This window comes from Enhydra lutris, unplaced genomic scaffold (genome assembly GCF_002288905.1).
Source record: "Enhydra lutris kenyoni isolate GAN:26980312 unplaced genomic scaffold, ASM228890v2 scaffoldscaffold22, whole genome shotgun sequence".
Taxonomy (NCBI): Eukaryota; Metazoa; Chordata; class Mammalia; order Carnivora; family Mustelidae; genus Enhydra; species Enhydra lutris.
Window position 1 is genome coordinate 28,413,155 of NW_019154106.1, and position 20,351 is coordinate 28,433,505.

The 20,351-nt window shown below is 35.3% G+C and overlaps 1 protein-coding gene across 1 annotated transcript in view; it reads left to right on the forward strand.

Moving 5' to 3' along the window:
• LOC111149507 (cleavage stimulation factor subunit 3) overlaps positions 1-20,351 on the forward strand; it is a 68,658-nt gene that overhangs the window by 2,165 nt on the left and 46,142 nt on the right. The window contains exons 2-3 of the mRNA XM_022506603.1: positions 12,920-13,021; positions 13,144-13,239. Of these exons, the coding sequence (XP_022362311.1) occupies positions 12,920-13,021; positions 13,144-13,239 (198 nt within the window). The remainder of the gene's footprint in view (positions 1-12,919; positions 13,022-13,143; positions 13,240-20,351) is intronic.

Here is a 20,351-nt window from a genome sequence, read left to right on the forward strand (position 1 = left end):
ACTTTGTGGTTGCTTAGGTCTAAACTGAGAGCTCTGATAATATTTGGCTTAAATATTTTTGGGTAGAATGGTGTAATGTTACATCAAAAGGCACTTCATGCCAAGTGGTTAGGTTGTTCCACTATTAGTGATGGTTAAGTTTGATTATTTGGGTAGGATGATGACTCTGGGTTTCTTTATTGTGAAAGATTATGATTTTGTGTTCCTCAATAACCTTTTAACTAGTTATTTGTCAATTAATAATTCTTGAATAAATCAGTTATTACATTGGAGGTGGTGAATAATGGTGGTCTAATTCTACTCGGTCTTTCTGACTGGCTCGTATTTTTCTGTAAAGAATTTTTTTCTGGGGCGCCTGGGTGGCTCAGTGGGTTGGGCCGCTGCCTTCGGCTCGGGTCATGATCCCAGGTCCTGGGTTCGAGCCCCGCATCGGGCTTTCTGCTCGGCGGGGAGCCTGCTTCCTCCTCTCTCTCTGCCTGCCTCTCTGCCTACTTGTGATTTCTCTCTGTCAAATAAATAAATAAAATCTTTAAAAAAAAAAAGAATTTTTTTCTTTTTTTTAAAAGATTTTATTTATTTTGGATAGAGAGGATTATTTTTCCTTTTGCAGTTAGTATTCTGTAGGTTGATGATGTGTGTTCCTCAATAACCTTTTAACTAACTGGTGACTGTTTAGAGGAAAGAGCACCTGAAATGAGCTGAAATGATAGACAAAAAGAGACTAAATACAACTGAAGAATCATTAAAAAAAAAATCAAAGCTACTCTGAATGGGGCGTTTGCTTTGGAAAGATGCCAAAGGATGTTATGGACAAAGAATATGGCAAGATAGTTGTAGATTTCTTTTAGCCTCATAACATTGAAGCTCAAAAAAAAAAATTTGGTTGAACAGACCTGCTGGATCTTTGTTATTCAAAAATATGGATGGTCATTACTTTCTTGGTACCGAATCTATGTATTTGTGCCCTCTGAAACGGGGAAATGATTGTAAACAAGCAGGATGGCTTGCTAAGATTTACTGTAGTCTTTTTTTTTTTTTTTTACTCTTGTGAGGAAGTTCCATTTTTGCATAGAGAGCTATTTAATTTACCTTGGCATTTTTCATTAGTATTTTTTATTACTGTTTTTCTCAGTTCGGTGATGACAAAACTATGTGCTTGTAGGTTCCTCTCTACTCCCTAATGAAAACACATCTGGTTCGTGTGTGGAATTATGGCTATATTTTTGTCTTGTGTGTGTGTCTCTGGATATATTATCTGTATATACATACACACATACGTTAGTGCTTGGTTCAGCTTTTGATCGTGTTCTTTTTTAGCTCCATTTTACCTTGTGCAGTACCCCTACAGCATTTAGCTGTTGTCTGGAGTTCCTCCACTGGGTTTGTACAGTGAATTGAAAGGACTGCCTAATTTATTCATCCTTGCATCTAGGAATCTAGGAAATTCTGTTTTGATACTTAAAGGTGTTCAGTAACTTAATGGATGAATTTTGCATTTAGGCTGTATGAGATACATTAGAAATTCCCATAGAATTTAATTTTGGGAGGACAGGTGCATAAATAAGAAAAAAATAATTTGGGCATAAGAGTGGGGTTTTTTTTAAGTTTTGTTAGATAAGAAGAGGGAGAATAGTGTGTTCAGCCAGGCCAATTTATATGAACCTTTAAATCCCTAAAATTGTTTCTGCACTCATCTTTTAGAAATAAGACTTCATTTTTAAAACAACTTATAACCGACCTAGGATTAGGAAGGCCTATATTGTAAACAAAATGATCCTCACTTTGGGAAATTTGCATAACCTGAAGAAGCATAATTACCAGTAGTTCTTAATGAGGGGAACTTGGGGCCATAAATCATTGTTGTCTTTTGGTGAAAGATAAGTTTGGGATAATGTGGAAAATAATGAAAAATGTTCCCTGCTATACACTTACTAAGATGAAAGATGAACGCATACAGTGTTGAAACAAAAAACCTAGTTTAAGGTTTTGTTGGGTAACCGTTACTACTTACTAGCAGTTAAAAGACAATGGTATTATCAAAACAGTTTTTAAAAAAATATTTTATTTGTTTGAGAAAGAGTGCGTAAGAGAAAGCATAAGAGGGGAGAAGGTCAGAGGGAGAAGCAGACTCCCTGCGGAGCTGGGAGCTCGATATGGGACACGATCCCAGGATCCCAGGTCTCAGGGATCATGACTTGAGCCGAAGGCAGTCGCTTAACTGACTGAGCCACCCAAGCGCCTATCAAAAACAGTTTTAAACGCAAAGTGGAGGGGTCCTTGGGTGGCTCAGTTGGTTAAGTGTCTGCCTTCAGCTCAGTTCACGATCTCCAGGTCCTGGAATCGAGCACCATGTTAGGCTCCCAGCTTGATGAAGAGTCTGCTTCTCCCTCTGCCTTTCCGCCTGCTTGTGCTGCCTCTCTCTTTCTCTCTCAAATGAATAAATAAAATCTTTTTTTTTTTTTTTTAAGATTTTATTTATTTACTTGACAGATCACAAGTAGGCAGAGAGGCGAGGAGAAAGCAGGCTCCTTGCGGAGCAGAGAACCTGATGTGGGGCTTGATCCCAGGACCCTGGGATCATGACCTGAGCCGAAGGCTTTAAACCACTGAGCCACCCAGGGTCCCCTAAATAAATAAAATCTTAAAAAAAAAAAAAAGCCAAAGTGGATTGGGTGGGGGTGGTAAGGGAGAGGGCCAGATATATATATTAGATGATGTGTTATTTGGGCCCAATTAGTTTTATCAGTTTTTAACAATCTTTCTGTAATAGCCTTTCCTACTTTTCCTCCTCCTGTTGTGATACTCGGTGTAATAGTTTGGGGCAGCCAAAATTGAGTTCATCTTTTTTGTTAATATTTCAACCATGTAGAATACTCTAGTTGGCAATAGTTGTTCCTAAGAGAGACTGATCTGTGTTTATGTAAGTATTGGTTTTCCTTAGAAGTACAGTAGAAAGGTGCTGTGTTAAGAGAGATGGCATTCCTTCAGCATTAAGAATGTAGGAATTTCAGGAAAACAGCTTACATCCCAGATAGACTTTCCAGAATTGCAAAATCTGTGTTGAGGTCTTTGTACCTATTAAGTGGATAATTCCCCAAAACCCTTCATAATTGTAAGCTTTTCTGCCATTGTCTCTAAATCTTTTCTCTGTAGATAAAGACCTGCCTGTGAATTTGAGTCTTTTTGTTTTGTTTTGCTGGGCAGTTGGTAATGGAGCGAGAATTGATGTAAAAATGGATTTGAGTTAGCAGATTTTTAGATTAATGGATAGTTTATAATCAGTAAATACTGAATAAAGCCGGAGGACAAAACTGTGCCCTGATGATTTGTTAATGTTTTATTTAGTTTATTTAGTGAATTAATATCTTGGCTACTTTTGGTCTAAAGCCACATTTTTTGAATTCTAAAGATTCAGATTTTTATTTGTAGTTGCAGCTGTTTGTTCCCTAGGGAATTAATAAGCAGATTTAATAAGCACATATGATAAGTATCATTATTTGGGCCAATAATCTTTAGCGTGTTTTTTCTTGAGTCTTGAATTGTTTACATGTTTAGTAGATTTTTAGTCTCTGGAAGGGCTGAAGGGATGGTATGCAGAATACATAATCAGATTCATTTACCCAAAAAAAAAAAAAAATCTGGTAGAGTTCTGTTGCACTGGTAAAGGAACACACATAGGACTAAACTGGCATTCAGTCCTGATGTCACCGGTCACGTAAACTGCTTTTATTCTCTAGGCATACGAATCGTCTCCGTTACTATTAGCAGATAATCTTGCAAAGTGCCACTCTCGTCTATTTTTAATTTTGAATAAAGGTTAACTACCAAGGGAGACTAAAGACTTCACATAGATAGTGTAATTTATGCAGCTTTATTAATGTTTTAGGGAAAACATGGAATGACTTAGGTCTGATGCTACTTTATTTTTAAAGAAACAACTTTTGGAAAATGTATGTATAGAACAGATTAGTTAGTGTTTGTCCAAATGGAGTCTGTGGCCCATTGTATCATAATCACTTAAGTGTTTTTATACAACTATAGGTGTGTACATCTTAATTTCAGACTTATTATGACAGATTCTGTAGGTGAGTCTTGAGAATCTTCATTTGAAACAAGTACCATGGGTGATTTTTATGTAAAATGTGCAAACCACATAGAGGTTGAAGATATCTGAACCTTAAAAGTTGTTTTTGAATACATTGTTTATAAAATAAGTGGAGGAAAAACTGCAGATTATTTGAGGATGGTTATGCTTTTGATAGTATTTTGTGGTTTTCCTCCCTGTAGTATATTTAGTCAGTCATTACCCTTAATAGTGGGAAATAGTCATTACAAAACCATGTTAGAGACTCATCCTCTAGTTCTGTTCACCCTGGTCAAGAACTATTTATATAGGTTTAAATCTTTTAATTTACCATCTTCTCTATACTTTTGTTTATCCTTTGGATTAAATTTTCACTGATCTTTAATTTAGGTATGACCTCTAGCATCACACCCTCCCCATTTACCACAAAAATAGCTATATTTGGAGGAAAACTACCTTTTTTTTTTTTCTGTGAAAGTTGCACTTCCCTGGTGGGGATGGGAAAAATAAATTTGATTATTCTTTCAATCATTAATCATTTTTGTCATTTCCCCCCCTCGCACCTGAGTTAACTCACCCCCTAATATTAGTTAAGCTGCCATATAAACTGGTATGCAGTTTCAGTAAAGTTTAACTTAGAGTTTTTCGGAGGCTACATGAGCTATCCACAATTATATGAAAAGGCTATTAAAAGTGCTTTTCCAGGCGCCTGGGTGGCTCAGTGGGTTAAAGCCTCTGCCTTTGGCTCAGGTCATGATCCCAGGATCCTGGGATCGAGCCCCACATCGGGCTCTCTGCTCAGCAGGGAGCCTGCTTCCTCCTCTCTCTGTCTGCCTCTCTGCCTACTTGTGATCTTTGTCTGTCAAATAAATAAATAAAATCTTTAAAAAAAAAAAAAAGTGCTTTTCCTTTCCCATCTACATACATAGTCATATACTTCATAACCCTAGTTACATAGTCATACTTCATCCGAAACAATATACTGCAGTAAATTAAAAACTGAAGCAGATAATGTCTTCTATTCAGCCAGACATTTAAGTGTCACAGAAACATAAAACTGCTGTTGTGTTCACTAATTATTTTTTTGCTTTGGAAAATATTTTTAAATAAAGTTATTTTTAAATGAACTAAAATTTTTTTCTCAATTTTACTATCTCATATGATAATATTAATAGATACAGCCACATTTTAAAAAATTTTTGTTTGGTTCTTCAGTTTTTAAGACTGTAGAGTGATTCTTTTACAAAAAGTTTGAGAACCATTGAAATGGTGCGTAGTGTATGTGAGGCCCTTGTCAAATTCTGTTTTCTCTGGGCTGGCTTCACGTAACAAAAGATTAATCAAAGAAAGTGAAAAAACCCACCTAATGGGAGGAACTTTTTTTTTTTTTTTTTAACTTATTTGACGACAGAGAGAGATGACAAGTAGGCAGAGAGGCAGGTAGAGGGTGGGGGGAACAGGCTCCCTGCTGAGTAGAGAGCCAGAAGCGGGGCTCTATCCCAGGACCTTGAGACCACGACCTGAGCCACCCAGGCGCCCCTGGGAGAAACTTTTTATAAATCTGGTGACAAGGGACTTGTATCTGTAATACAAAAGACTCTTGCAATTCAGCAATGAAAAGATAACCCAATTAAAAATGGGCAAAGAATCTGAAAAGACATTTCTCCAAAGACAAATGGCCTATAAGAACATCAAAAAAATGCTGAACTTCATTAACGATCAGAGAAATGTAAATCAAAACCATTTTATACCCAGTAGGATGATCAGAATCATCAAAAGACAAGTGTTGGTGAAGATCTGAAGAAATTGGAACCCTCTTAACACTGTTGCTCAGAATGTAAAATGGTTCAATCACTTTGGGAAACAGTCTGGCAGTTCCTCAGTGTTAAAAATAGAATTACCGGGGCGCCTGGGTGGCTCAGTGGGTTAAGGCCTCTGCCTTCAGCTCAGGTCATGATCCCGGGGTCCTGGGATTGAGCCCCTTATTGGGCTCAGCAGGGAACCTCCTTCCCCCTTTCTCTGTCTCTGCCTGCCTCTCTGCCTACTTGTGATCTCTGTCAAATAAATAAAATCTTAAAAAAAAAAAAAGAATCACTATATGACCTATCAGTTTCACCTGTAGGGAGGAGAGTGTGTGTGTGTGTGTGTAAAAAACACAAAATGAACTCCATTCAAAAACTGGTAAACGGGGGCACCTGGGTAGCTCAGTGGGTTAAGCCTCTGCCTTCGTCTCAGGTCATGATCTCAGGGTCCTGGGATGGAGTCCCTCATCGGGCTCTCTGCTCAGCAGGGAGCCTGCTTCCCTCACTCTCTCTGCCTGCCTCTCTGCCCACTTGTGATCTCTCTCTGTCAAATAAATAAATAAAACCTTCAAAAAAAAATGGGAAACAATCCAAACGACCATCAGTAGTTAAATAAAATGTAGGATTTGTGGGATTATCCATATAGTGGAATTTTACTTGACATTAGAGAGGAAAATACTGATACATGATGAAACACGAACCTTGGAAACACGCAAAATAATAAAAGCTAGAAACAATAACATATTGTATGATACCATTTACATGGAATACCTGCACATCTATGGAGACTGAAAGTAGTTTGGTGGTTGCCTAGGGCTAGGGCCTTGGGAAAGGTAATGGCTGTTAGGATGGTTCTTGTCGGATGATGTTTTTAAAAAATTTACTGTGAATTGTATACTTTAAATAAGTGGCTTGTATATGATTATGCCTTTAAAAAAGCCATTTTTTGGGCGCCTGGGTGACTCAATGGGTTAAGCCTCTGCCTTCGGCTCAGGTTGTGATCTCAGGGTCCTGGGATGAGGCCCGCATCGGGCTCTCTGCTCAGCGGGGAGCCTGCTTTCTCCTCTCTCTTTATGCCTGCCTCTCTGCCTACTTGTGATCTCTCTCTCTCTCTGTAAAAAAAAAACAACAAAAAACCATTTTTAAAAAGATTTTTATTTATTTATTTGACAGACAGATCACAAGTAGGCAGAGAGGCAGGCTGAGAGAGAGATTGGAGGAAGCAGGCTCCCCGCTGAGCAGAGAGCCCGACTCGGGGCTCTATCCCAGGACTCTGGGATCATGACCTGAGCTGAAGGCAGAGGCTTTAACCCATTGAGCCACCCAGGTGCCCCCAAAAAAGCCATTATTGAAAGGAAATTTTTAAAAGGTCAGCGTGTAATGGATTTACCCTTCCTTCATACTTTTAGCCAGTTTTACACTTGTTACTATTCACAGAGAAAAAAATTAGTTGTCATGTTAGCAGTACCCTACTACTAGAAAAACAATTCATAGAACAGATGCTAGAGATAGGTACTAAGTAACATTGTGTCCCTGTACCCAAAAAAAGTACATCACCAATTCACAATTTTTCTGGGTTTTGTACCCATTTGAAATAGTGTATATGGATGTATCTTTGTATATACCATACAGTTGTGTTATTTTTCTAGGTTTTAAAATTATGCACATCAAAGACATTCCCATAGTCCAGCTGATACCATTGGTAATGCATGTCTTGGGAACTAGTCCAGCTTTTGTTCTGGTCATTTGATTTGGAGTTCCAACTTACTCCCCATTAACATTCCCTAAAGAATGATAATGGGATGATAGTTTATTCCAAAGACAAAAGCTAGATTTTTGTAGACTTTCTTCTTGAAATAAGTTTTGGGGATGTGTAACCATGGGACAGCTGTTCTTTGGCTATATATACTAAGCAGAGTTCCGACCTCATTCCATTTCAAATGAGTACTGGAAACTTGTCCTAAATTTTCTTAAACTGATCTATTCCTCTGGTCCAGCAGTAGATTTAGGAAATAGTAATATAATTCCATTCCTTTTTTTTTTTTTTTTTTTTAAGGATTTATTTATTTATTTATTTATTTGACAGCGAAATCACGAGTAGGCAGAGAGGCAGGCAGAGAGAGACGGGGAAGCAGGCTCCCCGCCAAGCAGAGCCCATTGCGGGCTTCGATCCCAGACCCTGGGATCATGACCCGAGCCGAAGGCAGAGGCTCAACCCACTAGCCATCTAGGCACCCCTACTATTCCATTCTTTATGGAGGTCCAGTCCCCTTGTGGAATACTGGAAAACTGCTCAGATTTCCTTTGCCCTATAGAAATATGCCCAGGCAAGAGAGCAAAAGTGTTAATTAACGTTGTTGGCTACCCAACTGGTTCATGATGATAAATGACTTTTGTTGTAGGAATTAAATGTGGCCATAACTACCAGAGTATATTCTGGGCCGTTTGGTTTGCTTTCTTGTTAATTAATGCACTTGATTGAGTATCTATGTAGTTTGTTTTACGAACATTTAACTACATCCTTGCTAGAGGAAAATAATTTAGGAGTGTAACAGATTTTAAAAAGAGCTGAGCCGTGGTTCTTTCAGATTCTAACTGGATTTTGGGTAGAATTATGTAATTTAATTATATTTCTTATTATGAAATGGGGTTATTATTTAACGAGTGATTAATGCGTTTTTTTAACATTTGCTCTCCAGCATCCTTTGCCTGGGTTCGTAGGTCCATTATAATCCCATCCCCCAGGTGTCTGGTTAGAATTTTAGGGATTCTGTGAAGTTGGATGGAGGAAAATATTTTTACTAATCTTTAACTGAAATTGAAACTTTCCATCTATTATGAAGGTAGGCAAGAAACCACACTGGCAGTGTTAGCAATAACTAACTAGACATAAATATTCCAAATATTATTGTCTTCATCACTAGACTCATTAGATCCTGTTATTTAATATGTTAAGTATCTATTACTGTGTAAAGTTTTGTTTAAAAATATTTCAGTAATTATATTTCAGTATAATTGGTTTCCTTTGAAGTCTCTCACAGTTCATTTTGTGTATTTAAGAACAGTATTCTGAGAGGGGTACCTGGCTGGCCCTATCAAGAGCATGTGACTCTTGATCTTGGGATTGTGAGTTCAAGCCCAACATTGGATGTAGAGCCTACTTAAAAAAAAAAAAAAAAGAAAGAAAGAAAAAGAAGATTTTTCTGAGAAAGAACCCATAGGCTTCAGTAGACTGTTGGAAAGTTCTGAGGCAAACAGGAAGGGTTAGGAAGCCCTTGGAGAGCTGTCGTTTTCACCTGAGGCTGCACATTAGAAACATCTAGGGAGTTTAAAAATGTTTATAGTGATAAAAAAGTAAAAGTAGTGATGGTACACCTTGTTCCTAGAGATTCTCATTTAATTGATTACATAGTGGGGCTTGAGCATCTTTAAAATCCCCTTAGCCCCAGGCGATTGTAAAGTGCTGCCAGGGTTGACAGTCACTAAAGGAGTGGCATATTTAGCAAGGAGACATTTATACTTCTTGCTGTGATTTTGCTGGTTGAATATTAGACACTATCTTTTGAGTTTTCTCTCTTCTTTTACAGATTGTGGTATACGTTACCTAATTTGGTAGGTTAATTTTCACCAGGTGGATCTTGAGTGTATAAGACCTCACATCAAACTGCTTTGAAACACTAGTTGTTAGCATTGATTAACTAAAGCAATTCAAGTATAGCTTAGCTCTTTTTTAGGTCCTGATTTAAAGTTCCTGTATCACACTTCTTATTTCATCATTAACATTTCATACTTGGTATCTTATAAACTAAGATCCTGGTTTTATTTTAAAATATTTTCTTAAGTTTGTTTTTTTAAGAAGTAAGTAAACTATTTGAAAGGAGAATACTTTAATTTTGTTGCATCCCAAAGTGTCCCTTCAAGAATGTGTGGCACATACTAGGCACTGAGCAAATATTTCTTGGGTGAATAAAAATTAAAACAGTAGAAGAGTATATACATTGTAAAGGGAGTGTTTCCATGAGTCTGCCTCTGTCTCTTCCCAGCTCATCTTCCAGTTTGTTTGTTTTTTTACACCCAGTATTACGGAGATAGTTCCATGTTGCTGTCTATAGACCTTCCGTGCTCTGTTCTTTTTCGTGATTATAAATTCCTCAATTTATTTAGTCCGTTCTTTTATATGTGATTATTTTAATTATTTTTAGTTTTATGCAACAGCAAACAGCCGAGTAGTAGTTCTTCAGTATACACCTTTGTGCATGTGTACAGTGGAAGTTGCCAAAGGTGGAATTCAGGGTCAACGTTCATGTTAAATTTTGATCACATTACTATTTGCCCCTGCCAACAGTGTGAGAATGTCTTGCCAGTGTAACGTTGATTATAAAACACTTTGGATCTCTGTCTTATGGCTTACATTTCTATTTCTTTTTCTATGAACTCTTCCAGTACATTGCCCATTTTGTGAGTTGCTGATCTTTTATTGACTGTACATGAATAAATTTAGTACTCTGCCAAATATGTTGGCTATTTTTTAGGTTTGTCTTTTGACTTTGATAATTTTTCATGCACAATTTAAACCGAATTAAGTGTACTCTCTTCAAAGGCTTCTGAAAAGCCTTAGATCCACTTCATTATGTTTTCCTCTAGTTCTTTTTTGTTATTAGTGTTTAAATCTCTGACCCATGTGAAATTTACTTCGGTAGAAAGGGTTAAATAGGAATTCAACCTTATTTTGATAAAGTTGACTGTAGTTATTCTGATAGATGGTTATACAGTTATTCTAACCCTGTGCTTTGAATAAGCCACTATTCTGTTTTGAAATATCACCTTTATTTGTTCATTTTCCATATATCATTCTCTTTTTCAACTGTCGTGAACCAGTGATTCATGAACCATTACCACACCATTTTGCCATGTCATTTTGTGTTTTAATGTGTGGTTGGGACCAATAGTCCTCCTTTATTAAACTTTTCCAGTTTTAGTTTCTTGAGCTAGCCTACTTATAGAGCTCTTATATATTAGTAAATACGAGTTTCATACAAAATTACCTTTTTAAAAAAAGATTTATTTATTTATTTGTCTGACAGACAGAGATCACAAGTAGGTGGAGAGGCAGGCAGAGAGAGAGGAGGAAGCAGGCTCCCTGCTGAGCAGAGCACCTGATGCGATCCCAGGACCCTGGGATCATGACCTGAGCCGAAGGCAGAGGCTTTAACCCACTGAGCCACCCAGGCACCCCTACATTGGTCTTTTAAAACGTGTTTTTCTTTCTAAATAAAATGTATACTTATCAGTGGTAGACACTAATTTATTCCAAAGAAGAGTGTACTACTTCCAGGTATATTTTTTTCCCTAAACCCACGACTAAAGTTTCTTCCCATCTGGGGTTTTGACATTTTTCTTTGTTCTTTTTTTTTTTTTTTTTTTAGGATTTTTTTAATTTATTGATTTGATAGAGACAGTGAGAGAGGGAACACAGCAGGGGGAGTGGGACAGGGAGAAGCAGGCTTCCCGCTGGGCAGGGAGCCTGAGGCGTGGGGCTTCATCCAGGACCCGCCCCGCAGGATCTTGACCTGAGGGAAAGGCAGACATGTTAATGACTGGGCCACCCAGGTGCCCCTTGACATTATGTTTCTATGAGTTGTTAATTGCCACTGAAAAAAATAAAGCTGTTAGGGGCAGTGTTTCCCTCTCTGTCTCCTCTTAAATATTATTCTGTATTGCCATATAGATTTCAAGAAGTCCTGTAAAAAGACAAAACACAACTTTAAAAATTAACATTTATCTGACTTAGTTGAATATCACTTTTTTTTTCCTGGCACATAGTGGTACTTTTTTTTTTTTAAGATTTTATTTATTTATTTGACAGAGAGACAGCCAGAGAGTGAACACGAGCAAGGGAGTGGGGGAGGGAGAAGCAGGCTTCCCACTGAGCAGGGAGCCCTGTGGGGGAGCTCAATCTCAGGACCCTGGGATCATGACTTAAGCTGAAGACAGATGCTTAATGACTGAGCCACCCAGGTGGTATTCTGAACAACAATTTGAGTAGTACTTATATTTTTGCCTCAGGTGCTGGCTATTTTAGGCATTACTCTTTTTTTAGATTATATTTTTATAATAAAAATGAAACTGTTACCCACATGTGACCACTAAACATTTTAGTACAAAATATAATACTGCAAATTCCTTTTTAATAGTTTTAATGATGCTGTATGTACAATTTGTGAATCATGTTTTGAAAACCTTTACATCAAAATACAATTTCCATGTCATTTCATGCTTTTTCTTTTGTGGCTCAGGATGAATGCTCTATAGCAGTGTTTCTCAAAATTGGTCCAGGGACCTGGGAGGTTCCTAAGACTTTCAGAGGATCTGTGAGTTCATAGTTTCATAGTAAATTTTAGATAATTATTTCTACCCTTTCACTCTTAATCTCTTATGAGAGTACAGTGGAATTTTTACATGATGTGATATCACAGAAGATTGAATGCAGAAGCAGAAAAATCCAGCTACCTACCTTTAAAAAAATCAGACACTAAACAGATTTGCAAATATATAAAATAGGATATTCTCACTGAATTTTTAAATTTATTTTGCATAAAAGCATTATGTTAACATGTAAATAATTTTTTATTGTACATGCATAAATATTTAACATTTTTGTTAGTTTTAATTTCTGATGTAGTAAATATTGAAGTAATCACATAGACAAAAGCTCTTCGGCATACTCAGAAATTTTTAAGAGTATAAAGGGGGTCCTGAGACCACAGTGTTTGAGAATGGCTGCTTTATGTTTATGTAAAAGATGGGTTTGCTTAAATTTAATAATGGCTTTAAAAGTACATGATCACTGAATTTTGTTTTTATGCAGGTGACTTACGATAGCATAGTATATATAGATTGTAGAAAATGCCGGCCTCTTTTGTAAAAGGACATTTTTATGCTTTGTACTGGGGACTGATAACTGTGCTTGGATTAAATTAGGCATGAAACTTTTAAAACAGTAACATCAGTTCCTTATTTTTCTTTCCTCCAGGCAGCTGAGTATGTCCCAGAGAAGGTGAAGAAAGCGGAAAAGAAATTAGAAGAGAATCCATATGACCTTGACGCTTGGAGCATTCTCATTCGAGAGGCACAGGTTTAGTGATATAGGATTACATTTCCTTCTCTATGGGTCCAATCACACTACTTGGTTCTGCAGTAAATAATATTTTCATAATCTTAACATTGTAAATGCTGTTTATTGGTTTTCAATTTTAGAATCAACCTATAGACAAAGCACGGAAGACTTATGAACGCCTTGTTGCCCAGTTCCCCAGTTCTGGCAGATTCTGGAAACTATACATTGAAGCAGAGGTTAATATTTTATTTTATTTTTTCTTATATAGCATCTGATGGGAATTGCAGCATACACTAGAGTGATAGAAAACAAGTTAGGAACATAGATGGCACAACTAGGACAAGGAGGATTTAAATGTCTCTTGCCTTTATTTTGTAAAATAGGTTTGAAGGAGTAATTAAAATGAATTTTTGAATTTTGGGTCTTTACAAGCTGATGATTGTTGCATTTTGGAGTTGCAACAACATTAAAACAGTTTCAATGGTATTGGAGTGCTTTAGCCTTTTATTTACTTGTCATGTGTCAATTTATTGCCTCCTGTGTCATTTATTTAGAACTCATTTCTTTTTATTCCTACTTACAAACTAATATGAATGGTATTATGAGAAAATACAGAAATATTAATTTAGTTTCATAGGGTATATTGAGTGGTGAAATGAAACAGGTGAAAAATTATCTCAGGTTTTTGTGAAAATGCATGGTTTATCAATAAATGTAAGCATTTCGGTAATTTGAAGATAAGGTTTTTTAATAGGATAAAGTTTACATTATTCAGGAATAAGCTAATGTGATTCAAATATGTTTAATCATAATTTACCCAGTGATACTTCTTTCTTTTTCTTGCTTTCTAACTGTCTTAAAATTTTACATCAGGCATGTTTATTTTAAAGAGTAAGGTCCTCATTCTTGATTATGATTAGAAGGGAAATGTTCATTTTTGACAACTGGAATTAGCAGTCAAGATGATAATAAAGCGTTAATGTATTGATACCAGGGGCACCAAGTAATCATCTTTCAGGTTATAATTTATTGGGATGGAAGGGGTGAGATGGGAGTGGTATCCACATTACAGTGAAAATTCTATCCATTTCTCTTTATAACTTATACTATGAAGTATTCTTATTTTGAATGTTAATTTTGTAATCTAAATTCTCAACATTATCAAATACACTGCAGCCTCATAACATTTTTCCATAATGACTAAAGTTTGGTAATATATGGGTCTGTTTTGGACCTATTCAGAGCGCGTTAGTCACCAGTAGTACTAAACAGACTTCGCAACACAGTGCCACCTGTGATGTGCTTCTCATAATGGACCCAACCAACACCCAGTTTAAACTGAGGCTACAGTGTACTTACTCTATTTGTGCTGTAGTTTATAGTGTATTACTTTGGAAGTGGGAGGGAATTACTGGACAATAGCAGGAACATTGCGTGTGTGTGTGTGTGTGTGTGTGTGTGTGTTAAATTTTTGTGTGATTGTGTATGTGGTGTGTGTGTTTGTATGTGTGAGAGATTGTACCTTACATGGAGTTTGGTTGTGGTTTTGGCCCAAGACCATATCCTTAAGGTTTCATCACTTATCCTTTGGGACCATTTCTTTCCTTAATATATTTAATCATCAGAGTAGACTGGCGTGGAATTCACCAGGTGAGTGAGTAGGCCTGTCTGAAGTATGCTGAACCCAGTGCTGCTTTGTAATACTCATTAAAGCAAGGAACCTGGATCACCTGTACTTGGTCTGCATTCCAGTTTGATTTCACAGACACATTAGTTTATATGCAAACTCATCAGAAATGAACATAATTGATACATAATAGTTTTTGTATAATGAAACAGTACTTCCTTTAGTTTTAGAAATTTCTCAAATGTTCAAGTATTTATTCATGTATTTTATTATAGCATACGTTAAACTGAAATAGGCAGTTAGATAATCCATTCTGTGAGTATGAACACAGTATGTTTCTCCCATTTCCTAGCTAAAATACCAACTGCATTCTAAAAAATAATCCCAAGACCAGATATTATTTCAGGGGGCTGAAAATTGTCTACATAACAAGCTCATTCCATTTACTGTTTCAGAGGTGCTAGCAGTTGCCCAATTTATTTAATTGGTAATATTTGCAGTTATTTCACACACATATACACAAATATGAATGTATGTATAAAACATCTTTTGAGAAAAATGGTGAAGAATATATATTAATGTGTGTTTTGTAAAGTTGACATTTTTGGTTTAGGAATTAAAATGTTAAATTGCTGATTCATAAATGCATATCCTGAGCTGTGTTTTTCTCTTTCCTGATTTGCTCTTTATTTTTTTATTTTCACATTTTGTACTTTGTTTAGCCTGTAAGAGGCTAAAATTTTCTTTGGTCATAACACCCATTGTGGCCTTTAATGTTTCTGGAGACACATGACCTATTTATAAAACAGTAAAATCTGAAGTAATAAGAAATGTTTTCACATTAAAGGTAATACTAACAGCGTTTACATAACATCTTTGTATGCACTCTCAAGAAAATAAAGTTTTTTTAATACATTTGTTGTTAACTCGGTACTTCGTGGCGGGAAAAATATGTTTCATTTATTTATGGTCAGCCAAACCACTGCATATGAGTCCTAATACATTTAGTTCTTTTCAAATGAAAATACATACATCACTGATAACGAGATAATTTTGCTTCTGCAAAGAAATTTGTAAATCTTAAGAACAAAGTAGCAAAAAGTGGTTTTTTGGGTTTTTTGCTTTTAAATTTGAAACCTCAGCATCAGTTGCAAATGAGAGTATAATATAAATAATTTTTAGTGAAGAAGCTAATGACACTAATCTGGTATTTTTCATATTTGCCAGTGTATCAGCTTTTCTCTTCAGTGGCATCTGCAGTACCTAGCTACTTGTGTAAAATTAAAAGGATAGCTCATTACCTACTTTTAGTTTTTTTGCTAAAGCATAGAAATTGTTGGAGATAAAATTCTCTGTTGTCTAATGAAAGGACATTTAGGACCAACATCGATGTACTTATTATAATTACATAAATTCAGAATTAGACCAGATTACTTTCGTGTTTCATATGTTAATTGTATAGAAACATCAGATATAAGTGGAATACCCAGTCAGAGCATCAGTGCTTTTTGGAGTAGTCAGAAGGGTTACTAAATTTCACAAAATTGAGAACATTTATGGTTTTGCCATATTCTTTTTGAAGTTCTTTTTTCCCCTTGTGGTTTCTGTAGCTTTTCATGTAGCTAGGTAATCAGTGCGACTACATGTAAGATACAATATTTTACTGGTAGAAGTAATTTGTTTTGAATTGGGCCACATTCATAAGAAATTTTCCTACAAAAGGGTGATGATTTTTATTCGTAGCTGGAGGAGAAATGAAGAAGGTAATGCTGTTGGTAATAGCAACAATGTATTTTGCTATCTGTGAAAGCTGTAATTCTTTAATAAAAGTATGTAGAGAATTGATTGCTTTTTATTTAAAAGATTTTAAAAACTGAATCCTTATAAAATGGGTTGTAAAGTATACCTTTCAGTTTTTCAAAATAACCTTTCTACTTGGGAAAAAATGACTCTTAAAAATACCTTTCCTCTTGGAAAATGGAAGTGAACTCAGCATGGAACATGAGTGACCTAAATTGAAATAAACTTCTCCACTGTCAATACTGTTTTAATTCCTCTAAGTAGCAGTTCAAACTACTGTTAAAATGTTCTGTATATCCTGAGCAATGTGATTTTTTAAATGCAGATAAAATTATTGCATTATCATATAGATTATAATTTCTTTTCTATACTTGAGCTTGCAATCTCTTTTAAAAAACCTGTACTCTTTTCTTATAGATCTGCTCTTTTCCTGTTTGTAATAAATGTTGGTCCATGTCTGTGTGATTATTCAGATTGTACTCTAAACCACAACGTGATCTTTAACCTTTAGTTTCTCAAATGCATGTATAAATGTAGTGTAGGGGTGTAAAAAAAAACAGGAATGATTTGCAAACACAGAACTGAGTAATCATATATCTGAAAGTGCTTTGACTAATTACATACTATTTTTAAAACAAGATATTTGTGTGTTTACTATTAAAAGTAGCAAACTTTTATTTCGGGTTTTATTGAACTACCTCGTCCATATTCCCTTCCATTATTGTAGCATAGATGTTTAGGTTTCTCACTGATACTAACTTGATCTATACATTTTTCTTTTCCCCTTGAGGCCTTTTCTCTTTACCCAGGCAATGTATAATAAAACTACTTCGCAGAAAGATATAGTTAATTTAGATAATATTTCTTTTCTTAAAAATCTTACTTTCTATTCTTTATCTTCTAGATAGTTTAGTGTCTTATATGAAATGTAGTGATTTATTTTCAAGCAAAACCTTGTACTAATCAACCTAATAGGTTATATATTTCTATTTCTCCACTTCATAAAGCAAAATTATAATCTTTGCAGTCACCGATAAACATTGAAAAGGCAGTGCTCCATCTTTTTTCCTCTGGAAAAGACTCAAATTTTTAACCCAGCTTCTTTATATTCTACTTTATTTTGTGTAATAAGATTTATGGTATATTTTGAAAATGTGGAAAAGGCATCTCTAATCAGATTTTAATAAAAAGCACACATACTCTAAAATTTATGGAACAAAAAGGGCCATTTGGGCAATGCAGTTGTAGTTTCCCTGTGGATAATGCTCTAGCCTAAATTTCTTGGGCATTTGTGGAATAACAATACTTAATGTATAATACCTAATAGTGTTAATTTTTTTTCAAGTGTGGGGCATCATACAAGATCTTAGGGGACTATTTTGGTATATGACCCACTTCCCCTATTCCAAGAGGTATTAATTAAAATTATGCTGCATCATGGCATCCATGAATAAACACACATAAGCCCTTTCTAATATTATAGAGTAAAATCTCCATAATTGGAAATACAACTAATCCAAACAGAAAAGCCTTTTGAGGGTGCTCTGCATTTTTGGTTCTAACTTGAGCATAAGGAAACCAGGTGGCAATTAATTGACTTTCTCTTAAAAAACAAGCAAAAAGACCCCTTGAAGTCAAAGGCTCAAATATTTTCTAATGGGTTCATTGTTTTTGTTTGTTTAGTTTGTGCTTTCAACTTGCAAACAGCTCTTCCTTTTTGAATGAGTCTGGTTCAAGGCACTTCCAAGAACTGAAGATTTCTAAAATATACTGGTGATGTCTATTAAAAGCTGTATTTTGAAATGTGGACAAGAATGCATGTATTTGCTTGTAAATAATTAACTTTTTTAACTTTAATTTTTATTACTAAACAGTTGTGCTCTTAGCAACTTTGGAACAGAAAACAGTTGGTTGATGTAATGGCATAAATTGAAGTCTGTATAAATTTTTTCCCCCACATACTCAGAATCCACAGCAATTTCAACAAAATTGTGAATATTTGCTTTGAATACAACTTGTTGAGAAACTAAACGACTTTTCTAAGGCTCAGGGAAGCATAACCTGGGGTAAGTTTTACCAACTTGTATGCTAGGAGACCCATGTGACCCCCTCACCCCACAAGGAAAAATTTTCAGTTTGGTAATACTAAGTGATCTAAATCAAAACAAAAATCTAATGTCAAAGACAGGATTGAAATGTAGTTTTGAAATAATGCTTTGAAATGTATTAAGGCCAATAGAATGGTCCCAAAGCTTTTCTAAAGCTTTCTAATAACTTTTATTTATGTGATAAAATGTGTTCAATTATGACCTTTTTTTTTAATACAAAATTTTAGTTTTAGCATATACAGATAATATTATTATTAGTGTTTACATGTGTCTATATGGGGAATAGTCTTTTTTTCTCTTCCAGTTGTGTGGAGACATAATTGGCATATAATACTGCATAAGTTTAAGGTATGCAACATAAAGATTCAATACATACATATATTGTAAAATGATACCCACAATATTAATACCCATCACCTCACATCGTACCAAGGGAAAGAATCTGGTAATGAGAACATTTTCTGTAACTTTTTCATGTTGAATTTTAAGAAAAAAAAAAGAGTATTGACCCTTTTGCGATTATGATTTTCTTGAAAAATTTTTTTATTCAACAAACTGAATATGCAAGTATTGGATATTTAAACCCCAAGAGGACATTAAGTTTAAATCCGTAATTCATAGCTGGAAGATAAGATGAATTAGTTTAGCCAACTCATATGTGAGTGAAATAAATCAAGATATTACTCCTTAGAAGAAAAGTTTAGAAACTACAGTGCTATAGGATCACTTGGGAAACTTTTAAACCCTGCAGGTTTGGCAATTAGCATACCATTAATGCTGACTCAGTCTCCACAGGATGGGCAGGTGGAAACTCAGGTGTTCTGGCATCTAGTTTGGGGAATTGAGGCTTAAAAAGGCAATAATTGAATCTTACTGCTGTGAGTGTGTTTTATACCTCACAAAATACTACCTGTATTTGAATTACAATGTGATTCATTAGTCTCCTGGCTTGCTCTTTTGACTATACTGTGATAGATCACTCAATATATAATCAATCTAGAAGTAATCTTAGAAGTGTCTGTTGTGTACTTGGTAGTATTCCCGACAGTATGGTGACTATTTTTTTAGATCTGCAGGCAGGGTTGTGGTTGTTTATTAATGAACTTCGACAGTTTTATAGTTGCTGACTTTATTTGTGGGTTTGAAACCCAATTTTCTAACTCTGTAAACCTGTTGATTAAAACAGTATAATCATCGAAGTAAACTCTTGAATCCCATTGTTCAGGGGGGACCACTTTAGCTGGAGAGTATGGCTTAAAATCACTGCAGGTGTTTTTTTTTGTTTTGTTTTGTTTTTTTTTTGGTTTTTTTTTTTTTTTTTTTTTGATAAGTAACCCTTAACCCTTGAGAGTCTTTAAACAAGAACACAACCACATCTTACTATTTTCAGATTATTAGCCAATATCCATGCATTTAATTAGTACGTGACTCTTTATGTATACTACTCACTCATTCTTTGGGGGGGGGTTGGAAAATGGAGTGTTCCAACAAAGAACTGGTCATTATTTCTAGCTATTTTTGTAGTAAGGTTTCTGAATTTTTCACCACACAGAGGAGTGTATTGTTTCTTAACCATTTTTAACTGTTTCCTTATTTTAAAAAAATTTTTTCCCTCAGTGGCTTTTGGTAGCTTTTAAATCAAATAAGACTTTTTTAAAAATAGTAATTTTATTCTTTCCAGTCTATAGCTGTCCTTAGGAGAGTTGGCTCTTTTCATCTTAAAATTGAGAATTTTTGCATCAATGGTACTTGTAGAAGAGCTGAAGTAATACCTAAATTTCATTAAACTTTAATGTCAAAATCTCATTACCTT